Genomic DNA, 13,874 nt, shown 5'->3' with positions numbered 1-13,874 from the left:
CATAAATTTGCACCGATTCCAAATAATACACGCAAAAAAAGCGTTCATGAATTCGTGAACTAACGAGTTCACGGTGTATTTTTTTGGGAACAACAGTCACGGATTCGGGAATACAGTCACGTTTTCTGGAACGTTCTGGAAAACGTGACTGGTATTCCCGAATCCATGAATTAAATCACGGCGTATTTTCGCTGGTTTACGAACTTGGGAACGCTCTTTTTTACGTGTAGACACAGTCCGCAAAATCTGCTAAGAGTCAGTAAGTCTCACACAGTGAGAGTGGTCTGCAAGACGTGGCGGCATATTGATAGTGAGGGGCCTTCAGTTAACTTGAAGCTGTTACATGCCCTTACGCGCAGGGATGCCAGACATACAGAGATGTCTGTATTTATACAGACATTTGGTCTTACATATGGACATCATACAGATTACAGACATTAAACAGACTTTTGATTGAAGTTACAGACGTTTACAGACATTTAGTTTTCAAAACTTTGGGCTGCCACACAGAATCCTGTTTGGCTTTCAATTAAACCATTTTCGGTTTTCAAACTAAATCGTTACACTCTGACTGAGTAAAATTGTATTGTATCTTTTCTTCCCACGGAAATTTTACTCAATTTCCGTCAAAGTTAGCGTGTATGGAAATTTCGTACGGAATTCTATAAAGTTTCCAAACGGTATAAATTGAATTCCGAGCGAACACTTTTAGGCTTCCGAACGGGATAATTTTTACGTTCCAAACAGAATATATTTCCAAACGGAAAAATTGTTTGATTCTTTTTGGAAATCTCAGGAGATCTAATCTAAAAAGATATAAAAAGATTCAAATCGGAATCTTTTGTCCAGAAGCAGAAAAAGATTCCATTCTGAAGCCCAAAATGATCCCGTTCAAAAGCCCAAAAGAATACCATAAGTGTGCACAAAAGATATCCATTCGTACGGATTTACAGAATTATGTGAACTTCCGAACGAAATTCTTCTGGGTTTACTAACGGAATCCCTTCGTGTTTCTGAGCAAAATTCTCTTGGGTTCTCTAAAGGTATCACTCTGGGCTTCCCAAAGAAATCCTTTAGGCTTCCAACCAAAACTCGGGTACTTTTTCAAATCGGCGTATGTAACATTTTGATCAAGCTGAGAAAATGGGCTTGGAAGTTTTCAGATTTTATTTTTATTCCTATTTAGAGACTAAACATTTTAATTGCAATTGAATTAACCTCAACGATACATTATGAAAAGGTTCATCGTCACTGACTCTGAAATCTGCACTGCGTGTGAACATTTCAGTTATTTTGATAAAAATGTATGTTACAACGTTCTGCAACAGATAAATCACATACGTCGTTTTGATAAGTCAGCATGACCGAGGTCATGCTACTTTCGTCGACATGTTACGCTGCTCTGTCAGCTGCATTGTTGATACGTCGAAATGTTGCGTCAAGTTGAAACGTTTCACGCACATGCGACAAAAAAGTTGCAACATTTACAACACGACGTAACAACATTTGATGTAGAAAAACAACGTAAAATGTTTTTCTTAACGAAAATCGGAATATACAAGCAACAAGCTTAATTTTGAAATCAGTGATGAAAAAGTACAAACAGACGGACGTTTTAAACTATTTAGTTGTTCGAAAAAACTTTTTAAAGTACATTTTCGGCTAAGCGGTGTATGTGCAATATTTTCAACAATGATGTTACACCGTTTTGCAAAAAATTGATTTACATTTTTAATAACACATTTTCATGTAGCTTTGAAGATATACACATTTTTAGATGATTTTTATACCATATGCTGTTGAAAACGGGTTTGTTTACAATTTGCGACATACGCCGTTTTGAAAAAGTACCCGAGAAAAATTCTGATGTGATTCTGAACAAAATCATTCTAGAATTCCAAACGGAGTCCTTTTGGACTTTGGTTAGAAATACTTTTGAACTTTCGATTGGAGCATTCTGGGCTTCTGAATGGAATATTTTTCTGCTTCTGGACCCGATTCAAAATAATTCTGGGTTTTCCTACCGAAAGACCAAAGGTTCTCCGTTTGTAAACCCAAAAGATGTCCGTTCCGTTCTTTGGGGTTTCAAATTGATTGACTCCTTGATTTACTCTGAACTGAACTCTTATGGACTTCCCAACGGATTATCAAACGAGTCGTAAGACGAGATAGTATTATCCCATTTAATTCCACCACTTGACTGTAACTTCGCAGTAACTTCCAAAATACGTATGTTGACCTCAACCTTACTTGTTTTTAGTATCTCGTACTTGACTCAACTAAGTCTTACACTGACTTTTTGACTATTGAAGCAATAGAGGTAATAAACCTTCAGAACGTCGGCTCAGGAGGCACGTTCCCCTCAATTTGGGAGATTTGTGCCATTCTCTTCTTTTTCCCAAACATGTTGGGTACACAACTGTCAAAACGTACTGATTTTTAGCGCCCTACCTTCGTCAGCAAAAGATGTTTTGCCAGTGACGACAGCGATAATATTCCTCTATAGTTTAATATCTCTATTATTGAAACTTATACGTTTTCAAAAGAGCATGGTTTTGAATAATTTTCTAATTTCTGTACCTTCTAAACTCCAGACAGACGAATACAGACAATTTGCTTAGATTGATACAGACTTATATATAAAAATTGTATCTGACGGCTTACTCGTCGGACACTATAATACTAATCGGCACTAAATGCAAGATAAGTATTGTAATCAATATTGAAAAAAAAAAATGAAAAAGTTTGAAAAGTTAAGTAAAGGAAGATGTTTTAGAATTCTCATAGCAAGTTTTTTTTTGTCGGACTTTCAGCCCGAGGCTGGCTCGTCTCCGGCTCTCATAGCAAGTTTATATATTCTATTAAATCATATTTGTTATTGCAGATATGGCAATGGTACTAAAAAAGACAAAATATATAGTTGGAGCAAACGAAATAACTGCTCACACTGAGAGTCACTTCAAGTTCTCACAAATTATTATGATTCCAATCGCACAGGATTTTATTGTCTGCTATTGTCGCACAATATACTATCGTCTCTGGCTTACTGGTGGTGTCGGAATGTTTTGTGCACAATGTGCACGTTGTACAACAATGGTTAACAGTAACTCCTTGATGTATTGCTTGATTGCGGGCCAGAGAAAAATTGTTTAGTGCAAAAGAAGTTTGTTTAAGTTTAGTTTCTAGTGAGTTCGGTCTTGCACTATCTGAATATCGCTTCACCCAGCTGTCTGATTGCAGATTTACTTTCCATTGATTATAAACATTATATCATCGGTTCATCCATATATTGCGGCTTTCACATTCCTAGAAAATAAATTAAGATGATGAAAAAAATGCATCATTTATTTGTTTGTATCCAATTGGATGAGTGCCAAAGTTTTTCAATGAATCGTGGCCAACGTTGATTAAAATATTTAAATATTTTCTACCTCTTGAATGGCAAAAAGGCACTCACTCGCCCGCCATTATTACATAGCAATGCAATAGCATCACAAACATGGGGACATTGGCAAGTCAGTTACTCATGTCGTTCTTTTGAAATCCCTATCCAAATTGCTATTAGAAATCAAGTTAGGTGTGCTCCTTGATACAAATCTAGGAAAACATCACAAAAGCATGAGGATTACTACTCCTGGTCACGCCCATCTTCACCGTCATTTGGGGGGGGGGGGGGGGAAGAAAGTGTTGATGTAGTACTTACTTAATGAGAGGCCCCCGACTCAGCGACACCCTTATAAGTACCACGGAGTTGGACATTGGGAAAGGTATTCGTTGGATCAGGAGATGCCTGTAGCTGTTTGTAGAAGTTTGCCATTCCGCCGATTCATATTCGGTTTTACACTGGTATTGGAGCGCGAAGTTGGCTAAGATACGGCGTGTGCTCACGCTGATGGCTCCCATTATTGAGTCAAAAAGGCACTCACTCAGCCGCCATTACTGGATTGAAAACAAATCGATTCTTTTAGACGAATTTTCTTCAAAGTGTAAATCAGAATCGCTTTTTGACGGCAGAAAGTTGCAGTTAAGTGAAATTTTCTTCCATAATTCTAATTTTGTTTCTGTTTGTGTTGAAGCGAGACGAATTTTCTTTAAAGTGCAAGTCATAATTGCTTGGTAGCCCCAGATATTGGACACCGTTACAAGACAAAAGTTGAAGAAATTTCGTCTTAAGTGCAAAATACTAACGCAGAGATGCAGATGATAACAGCCGATCGCAACGATGAATTCAATAGCGGTTACATAGCAGCCTAAGATTGGCTTTAGTAAACATATTCAGAATTTTAAAAATAAATATTTCACACTACGTAATCCGACGTCCAATTGGCGGTAGTGTCTCGGATACAACTGGCTTGCATGAAACAATTTTAACAGCAGTGTCAATTTGCAACACTTAATCTATCGGTTCAAATTCGATTTTTCTTCCTGGATTTGATGGGCAACAGTTTCTAATACATCCGTAACGTTTACGTGGCGCATGAAGGTTCTGACAGAAATTTAATTAATCAGTTATGTAAGATATATATCAGAAATATAATTAATCATTCACGCCAGGTGTTACGATGAGAAACTGCGACACCAAAACACAATGCGCCATCGAACTCGTCGTGTGATTTCGTTTTTCAACTGTTGAAATTTGTTGTTCATTCATCGGTTTTTCTCAGATTTTCTGCCTGTATATTTTAGTATTATCGCTCTTCTTCTTGCACTTAATTCTGAATCGATTTCCGCTGCAGCCGCTTCGAGATCCTCATCCGTTTTCTTCAACTTGCGTTCGTACTTAATCCAGCTGGATTCTCTTTTCATATTCGTATGCTTTGTTTTGTTTTGCTCCTCTAGCAGCTCGAGCTTTCTCCTTAGCATGTCCATGGCAATTCTTTTTGACTATACACCCAGGTTTTTACACGGTTTGGTTTTAGTCGTTTAAGACCTTCAACGTCAATGAAACAACGAGTTAACCCCACAAAAAAAATCTCAAAAAATCAAAGAAAATTCAGGTGGTATTTAAAAAGCTGTGAAAGTTCGGGTTAACCGAGAAATTAATGAATTCCATCCATGTAAAAAACCTGGGTGTATAGATAGATAGTTTTTTTTTTATTAATGTTGCGACGGATTTTTTCTGGCTTGAAAGAAACGGTTTTGACAGCAGTGTCCATTTCACACAGCTTCAAAGCTGGAATTTATTATCTAATCATTATCAACTTGCTCTATCGCCACTCTAAACCATTCTAATCGAAGCCTATTGCCTCAGTAAGGAAGCATATACATTAGAGTGATTCAAATTTTGACTTTTTTGCCCCCCGGTGCTTAAACGATTGCATTTGCTATTTTATTAACCCACCTACATTTTTAGCTAATTTGGATGTAAATTGAGTGAGCACGCGCGGTTTGAAGTTTGTATGAAAATTGCTATGAAAACAGTAACTTTCATGGAAAACCGTTTCGCAACGCTTCCCTTTTAGCTCTAACAACATATGAGTACATCGGCAACATAAGAAATTTTAGAAGGAAACAGGCCGTCTTTGTTGCGAAACGATTTGATGCTCGCAAGAAAAGTTATTAAGGAAATACTGAATCGTGGGAAATTCAATTTAACACGTAAAAGAATAACATCAATATCAATAATGAGCATTTTTGTTTTCTTCATAACTTTGCTTCCAAACGAGAAATCGCTTCGCAACAACAACTGCCTTTCAGCTTGAGAAGTATTCTGTGTAGGTGTTGATGTAGGTGTGTAGGTGTTGATAATGTGTTGATTATATTTAAATAGTTCATGGGCCACCTCTCGGAACGATCTTCCACATAAGGGTCAGTTTTCACAGCAGTGGCGTAGCCAGAAAATTGGTCTGGGGGGGGGTTTTCTGAACATATTTTTTTTCGAAAAAAAAAATTTCTTCTAAAAATTTTGTCTTTGGGGGGGGTTTTATGCCCAAAACCACCCCCCTGGCTACGCCACTGTTTCACAGTAATTTCCATACAAACTTCGAATGACGTGTGCACAGTCAAATTACATCCAAAATTGCTAAAAATTTAGGAGCATTATTTAAATGGCAAATGCAATCGTTTAAACATCGGGGAACAAAAAAGTCAAAATTTGAATCACTCTATTATACATGCATTTAATTGCCAGTTCACAACAGTTTTGGAACTTTACTTAACACAACCTTATACTTTTTTCTAATTTTCCACGGGAAATACTTTTAAAATTTCTACAGAAAATTCTTTGGAGCTTCCAAAGAAAGATTATTGAAGTTCCCAATAAAAATTGTTTGGTAGTCCCAAAGAAAATTTTTGGGAATTTCCATGGGTATGGAAGGATAAATGGAACATTGCGTGCAGCGACCCACCAATAGAATCGCGGCGACTAATTGTCGCCGTCGCGGCGATGAAATCGCTTAGGTCTGGGGAAGCCTTAATTCTGTTTTGTGCGGTTGGAAAATAAATTAATTGGGTACGCGATTGAACGTGTTTCGTGTCGGCCATAAGTCCAGGTGATTCGTTCTGTTTTGTGCGGTCGCGCGGTCGGAAAATAAGCTAAGCTATCACGAGTTACGTGATCTAACGTGTTTCATATCATACGTGGATTCTGTTTTGTGAGGTTGGAAAATAAATTAATAAGTTCGTGATTGAACGCGTTTCGTATCGGAGGAGGATCCGGGTTTGTATTTCTGTTTTGTGTGGTCAGAATATAAATAATTACAGTTATATCCCGATTTTATCACCCCCCTGGTGAATTTTGGGGTGATAAAATAGGAAATGTGACAAAATCGGAAAAAAAATATTTTCAATTTTTTTATTCATTTTACAAATATGAATCAGTTTATGCCATGGAAAGGTAAAATGTGTGATTGGCGCCCGGCCTCAAATTCATTGACAGGTAATAAGAAATGATTTATAATAAACCAAAGGCGGTGAAAGTTATTTCATGAAAATCATTGTTGTTTGCGGTATTATTTACAAAAATAAAAAGAACGAATAAAATTTTCAAATTTTTTTGGGGTGGCAAAATCGGGTCGTAAACGTGATAAAATCGGGGGTAGACAAAATCGGGGAGTGACAAAATCGGGTTGACACTGTATTACGCAATTGACCGTCTTTCGTATCGAGCTCGGATCCAGATGTTTAGTTCTATTTTGAGTGTGATGGGTTTCGGCTTAATGTTTTTTTCGGTCCAATGACATATTCGACCAAACGACTTTTGGGCCTTGTGGCCTTGAGCCAAATATCACTTCCCCGCTCAAACATTTGATTTTTACGGGAAACTCTGCATATCCATACACACTCAGTTTTTAATTCTGCAGCTCGGCAAAAATCCGCACAGCCGTCTGCCCAGCAAAATAAAAACTGATATCCCGGCGGATATTGCTGAGATCCCGGTAAAACAAATTAAGTGTGTGGAAAATCTTTAGAGCTTCCACAAGAAGTGAAGTACTGAGGGTCGTGCGTTCAAGTCCCATCGAAGGAAAGTGGTTACCTCCGATACATTTTCCGAAACAAAATTTTCCACATAACGTAGAGAACTCTCCTGAACTCCATCTCATAGCTCTGATATTCACCAAAAACGAAGCAATGAAAAGGAATTTGATTAAATCATGCTAGATTTGTTTCTTAATTTTATGATTTTCCAGCAGTGAGCACGCATGTTAGCAAAAAAAAAGCAACGAAATTAGTGCCGTGTTTCTTTGATTCGCGATGAGATGAATATATGTTCAGATGGACAACGGAACAGCTCCCCTACATATTCACATTTGAGTTTTTCAGAACATTGTAAACACCAGAAGTGATTTAAATTCCGCAAGATATTTTTCTTTAATTTTCATGGTAAATTCGTTGGAACTTTCTTCATGAGATTTTCTGTAATGCGCACTTAGATTCTTCAGAAGTCTCACGAAACATAGTTTTAAATGTTTCGCGGAAGTTAACTCATGATTTAAAAGGGATTATTACCGGAGTTTACAGAAAATTATTTAGATTTCAACATGAAATTATCTTAAACTTGCACTTCATTTCAGTTTCCACGAGAAGTTCATTCAAATTTTTACGAAGCATGTATTAATATATTTGCAATAAATTCACACAAATTTCCACGGGACATGCTTTGGGACATGGTTCCCGTTGGGAAGTTTTTTTTTATTTCCACGGAAAATTCGCTTTAATTTTCATTGGAAATTGTTTGTTCCGTTTAAGTTTTATTCATATCGTAACATTAAAGTTTCGAATATTGTCCCCTTTGTTCATAACCTACCTTCGCCATCGGCTAACTGTACATTTCTTTCGCCTGCAGGAACTATCAACCGTCGAAATAATCTCGCAGCTAAGATAAAAAATATACGATTTCATGCGGTGGATTACTCCGCCGGGGGTAGTGAATTTCCGTTTCTGTGTCCTCTTCCGGCCGGCCCATTCATTCGTCGGTTGTTGAAGCAACCAAAGCAAGTCGGGGAATAAAAACGGTTTGTGTATTTACGTTCCATTAACCGGCTTTATCCGAAAATAAATGACACTTAGTAGGATAATCAATTCAACGAAGAATCAGGCCTGAATGGAATGACCATAATATGGCAGTTGTGATTAATGAAGGTCAATGATAAACGATTCGGTGCTGCAATTGATCGTGTCCATTAGGTAACAGAAGGACCAACATTAGTTTGTGCTGATCAATATTCAATACGATGGAGGAAATGAGATTGCACAGTTAATAAAATTCCTAGAAGGCTCCAATAAAACTATTTTCTATCTATTCATCTCTGGATTGATGGTATCTAACCTAATAAATTGCAAATGAACTCGAGACGGTTCCCCCATGACAATACCATTCTCGGAATAAAATAGTTGGTATTATGTTCCAACAAACCGAATAGCTTGCTTTTAGTGCCATTTCGATCGTATTAACTTTCCAGAAAGCGACCACTCACAACTCGTAGCAAATGTTATAATCTCTCCCTTGGCATCAAACTCGGTGTTCCCAATCCCGGAGGAAGGTATCCCCTCGACGTAACATAAAACCGAAATCACATTTAATATACTTCCATTCTTTGCAGGCTGTTTGCCGGCCCCGGCAGACGGAAGATTTGCGATGCTTTGATATTTTCACATTTATCACATTATGAACCCACATTGGCGCAATTATACCGTCGGAGCGCGTCCCATCGTATCGCATCCACACTGTCACATTTTTTATGACATTCTCAAACTCACGGCGCGGTTACACCGAGCAAAGAACCGGCAGCTATTCTTAATAGAACGCACTTTCGCATCGTATAGTCCCCCTTCGTAGGGTAAACTGGGGTAAAACGCACCCCCGGGGCAAAACGATCTTTTGCCATTTTTGGCGGTGTTTCAGACATATTTTCAGGAATGTTTACTGCTGGACTGGTAGTTCGAGATCCGAACTACATGCGCTGTAGCAAATATGCTTGAAAAATTGCTGAAAATGTCTTCAAAAACGTTAAAAGGTCGTTTTGCCCCGGGGGTGCATATTACCCCAGTTTCCCCTACATAGTTCCGTGCGACAAACGAGGATATTAAATTCCAACCGCAATTATTCCACTTCACTCATAATGGGAAAAGAGAATTATTACGTGAGTACCGTTTGTTCACTTATACTTGAAACCAGGAATGCTAGGTTTAATCATTGCAAAAAGGTGTGCATTAAATGTTGAATAATTATTATCATTATTCGAATTTACAAGAGCGGCTACACGGAAATCGTTTTAGAAGATAACATGGGCTCTGACAATCACATTGTCGACAATCCACTCAGAAGGGACAGATGCCTTCCAGTTCATCAAATTGAAACGTTTCTGCATATTACAACAACCATTTGTATGCGAAATTTTCTTTCAATGAAATGTGACATCTCTTTTTTTGATGCTCAATGGATTTAATAGAGACTGAGAACAAGATTAAATTTCTTCTCACTTATTTCATTTAAACTTGTCGTGATGGATGATAATTTAATAACACAAACTCTTGTATGTTTGTTTTTTTTATTTAAAAGCAGCCGCTGGTCGACAATGTCTAAGAAACCACTAAAGAATACTCGACAATGCGATTCCTTGTAAGTGGTACTTCGGGAACAAAGAACTGCATCAGCTTACGTCCTTTCGCAAACGAAGCGACGCGTTGAGCCACAAACGACATCATTCCAGTGCCACTGGAAACGACGCGACGGCTCGTACCACAGATGGACACAGTGCTCGTGCCCGCCTTTGTTGTCCGGTTTTCCCGCGAGCCACTTCGAATAGCTAACGTCCAATCCGGTGGGATGCCATACGAATTTTCCTTCCCTGGCCAAGTCGCTCGCTCCGATCCACAGTTCAACTTTGGCCGTTCGGAAGGCATCCACTTGCTGGGCCAATGTCTCCACCTGTTGCTGCTTCTGCTCCGTATCCAGTATGGCCAGTCTCCAGTTGTTACGGCTGCAGTACTCGGCCGCTCCGATCCAGTTCGTCTGGTGATTAAAACCGAATAAATGCCTATCGGAAGCGTGAACGGAGATTATCTATCTTACCACAACATTTGGGAAGCAGAAACTGTTCTGGCCGTCGCATCTCTCCTGACAGGATACGAAGCCCATCGAACAGATTGCACAGAACAGTATCAGTAGGGAGTTCATGTTTCCGTTTGCTATGAGTGTGCTGGATTCAATGATAATCGTGGTTTTTATAGGAATTATGGAAACAATTAACAGACGGTGCAATTAATCAGAATGACAGTGACAAAGTGCAGTTTTCGAGTACGTGTTTGTTCAGATTGCAAGATTTACAGGATGTGATTGATAGTGACTAAGCGAGGCAGTGCTACATTTTTCATATTACCAACTAAAAAATGTTTTAATACACTTTTCTGAGTATTGAGCCCATCTGTCCGTTTTTTCTGAATCTTTTCAACATCTCTTCGTTGCGATGAACTTTTTTTATTCCATTAGTAGGGGGAATGACGGCTTTGGCAGGTTTTGTTTTATTATTGGCAGGGGGGTTTTTATGACTGACTAGGCTCAAATTTGGCCTAAACATTCTTTGCATATCAAAGAATATTGTGGCCAAGTTTCATAAAATTTGGTCGACAAAAAAACCCCTGCCAATAATAGAACAAAACCTGCCAAAGCCGTCTTTCCCCCTATTCATATTTCTTCATATATGGTCTCATGCCTTGTTACCTCATTTTACTTATAATGATGAAATCCTATTATCTATGCTGCTTTACTGCAATTGGTTTTGGAACTAACCGCAAACCATACTTTTAAATAATCTGTTGAGAAACTTTAAGCTCGTATGTTTCGATTTCGATGGCTATAACCTGTATTAATAAACTGTGCGTTGAACTCTATTCTATTAACAGTTGTGTTAATGATAATTATAATTCTAACATATTTTGACGTAAACTACGTCTAAGTAGAAGGCTCGGATACAGGGTGCGAAATGCAAATTACAAAATTGAGGACCGTCACGAAACCATGTAAGATTTCAACAGCAACCAACCGATTGTCAAAATCGTGCGGGAAGATATCACTTTTCATATCAAATTTTTCTTATTGCACTATTATATACAAAAGTAAGTTTAATTGAGAGAAATTTTCACCACATTACTAAGCGCGATTTCATGGTGACTATGAAAACTTGGATGGCATGGTTCTTGACTTCTGGCGGCTGTGAGCAGGAAGATGCGACAGAAAATTATACACAAGGATGCGCCTTTCCTAATATTAAGCACAATCTAGCAATAAAATATCACTTTCCAATGCAAAATAGTTACAAACACTAACGCTGCGATAAATTTACTGCAGCAGCCACCGCCGACAGCCATCACTGTAGCTACAATAATTGTCATAAAATTTATCATTTTTATTCCTGTAAAGCAGCGGTTCTCAACCTGGGGTACATGTACCCAGGGGGTAACTCGAACAAATATGCTTAATGGCGGCGTATTACAATTCAAATCAAAACTTTTTTTTATGAAGTTTTGATAATTATGTATTTTTTAATTTCGAAACTTTGTCTAGCTAATTGAATCCTACCCTCTACATCTCAATACCCAACACAGCTGGGAAGTATGAAGGGCAGCGAATCAAAAGATCAAAAGGACAAAACGTCGAATTATCAAATTTAATAAATCTTCAATGTAATCTACCAGATCGAAACAAAATGTTGTATAATATGTTAAGAATATGCTTCTGAAAGCGAAATCTGAAAGGTTCGGAAGCCTTCGTTCGAGAGGCATGAAGGCTTTTTTTCTGAAAAGGTCGGCAACAGGATTGGAAGCATCCTTCTACGCTTCTCTGAAGCCATCTTTCAAGCAGATCGGAAGCCTTTTTCCAACCTGCTCGGAAGCTTTTTTGCCAAGCAGCTCAGAGACCTTTCTCCAAGCAGCTCGCAAGCCTTTTTTCAAGCAGCTTGGAAGCCTTTTTGCAAGCAGCTTGGAACGATTTTGCCAAGCAGCTCAGAATCCTCCTCCTCCTTTTAAGAGGCTCTGAAGTCTGCTTTCAAGAGGCTCGGGAGCCTCCTTTCAAGAGGCTGGGGAGCTTTCTTTTAAGAGGCTAGGGAGCCTTATTTCATGAGGCTGAGGAGCATTCTTTCAAGAGGCTCGGAAGCCTCCTTTCAAGAGGCTCGGAAGCCTCCTTTCAAGAGGCTCGGAAGCCTCCTTTCAAGAGGCTCGGAAGCCTCCTTTCAAGAGGCTCGGAAGCCTCCTTTCAAGAGGCTCAGGCCTTCTTTCAAGAGGCTCAGGCCTCCTTTCAAGAGGCTCAGGCCTCCTTTCAAGAGGCTCAGGAAGCCTCCTTTCAAGAGGCTCAGGCCTCCTTTCAAGAGGCTCAGAAGCCTCTGTTCAAGAGGCTCAGAAGCCTCCTTTCAAGAGGCTCAGAAGCCTCCTTTCAAGAGGCTCAGAAGCCTCCTTTCAAGAGGCTCAGAGCCTCCTTTCAAGAGGCTCAGGAAGCCTCCTTTCAAGAGGCTCAGAAGCCTCCTTTCAAGAGGCTCAGGCCTCCTTTCAAGAGGCTCAGAAGCCTCCTTTCAAGAGGCTCAGAAGCCTCCTTTCAAGAGGCTCAGGCCTCCTTTCAAGAGGCTCAGGCCTCCTTTCAAGAGGCTCAGAAGCCTCCTTTCAAGAGGCTCAGGCCTCCTTTCAAGAGGCTCAGAGCCTCCTTTCAAGAGGCTCAGAAGCCTCCTTTCAAGAGGCTCAGAAGCCTCCTTTCAAGAGGCTCAGGCCTCCTTTCAAGAGGCTCAGAAGCCTCCTTTCAAGAGCTCAGAAGCCTCCTTTCAAGAGGCTCAGAGCCTCCTTTCAAGAGGCTCAGAAGCCTCCTTTCAAGAGGCTCAGAAGCCTCCTTTCAAGAGGCTCAGAAGCCTCCTTTCAAGAGGCTCAGAAGCCTCCTTTCAAGAGCTCAGAAGCCTCCTTTCAAGAGGCTCAGGAAGCCTCCTTTCAAGAGGCTCAGGCCTCCTTTCAAGAGGCTCAGAAGCCTCCTTTCAAGAGGCTCAGGCTTCCTTTCAAGAGGCTCAGGCTTCCTTTCAAGAGGCTCAGAAGCCTTCCTTTCAAGAGGCTCAGGCTTCCTTTCAAGAGGCTCAGAAGCCTCCTTTCAAGAGGCTCAGAAGCCTCCTTTCAAGAGGCTCAGAAGCTTCCTTTCAAGAGGCTCAGGCTTCCTTTCAAGAGGCTCAGGCCTCCTTTCAAGAGGCTCAGGCCTCCTTTCAAGAGGCCTCAGAAGCCTCCTTTCAAGAGGCCTCAGGCCTCCTTTCAAGAGGCCTCAGAGCCTCCTTTCAAGAGGCCTCAGAAGCCTCCTTTCAAGAGGCCTCAGAGCCTCCTTTCAAGAGGCCTCAGGCCTCCTTTCAAGAGGCCTCAGAAGCCTCCTTTCAAGAGGCCTCCAGGCCTCCTTTCAAGAGGCCTCAGAAGCC

General features: G+C 39.9%; 2 protein-coding genes across 3 annotated transcripts in view; one reads left to right on the top strand and one right to left on the bottom strand.

The window, feature by feature from the left end:
- Nucleotides 1-13,874, top strand: part of LOC134227028 (protein amalgam-like) — a 278,865-nt gene that overhangs the window by 95,956 nt on the left and 169,035 nt on the right. The gene's annotated exons all lie outside the window — the stretch shown is intronic.
- LOC134224086 (C-type lectin 37Db-like) lies at nt 9,980-10,666 on the bottom strand. The gene is made up of 2 exons (XM_062703320.1): nt 10,514-10,666; nt 9,980-10,453 (listed from the first exon to the last, which is right to left on the bottom strand). Exons 1-2 carry the CDS (start codon nt 10,616-10,618, stop codon nt 10,097-10,099), a joined length of 462 nt encoding a protein of 153 aa, XP_062559304.1. The 5' UTR covers nt 10,619-10,666; the 3' UTR covers nt 9,980-10,096.

The sequence above is a fragment of the Armigeres subalbatus genome, chromosome 3 (assembly GCF_024139115.2).
Source record: "Armigeres subalbatus isolate Guangzhou_Male chromosome 3, GZ_Asu_2, whole genome shotgun sequence".
NCBI lineage: Eukaryota > Metazoa > Arthropoda > Insecta > Diptera > Culicidae > Armigeres > Armigeres subalbatus.
This window is presented reverse-complemented; position numbering and strand designations above follow the sequence as displayed.

Coding starts and splice junctions, on each gene's coding strand:
- LOC134224086 (XM_062703320.1), bottom strand. CDS start 10,618: ATGAACTCCCTACTGATACTGTTCTGTGCAATCTGTTCGATGGGCTTC. Junction 10,454..10,513: donor TCTGCTTCCCAAATGTTGTG/GTAAGATAGATA, acceptor TTTAATCACCAG/ACGAACTGGATCGGAGCGGC.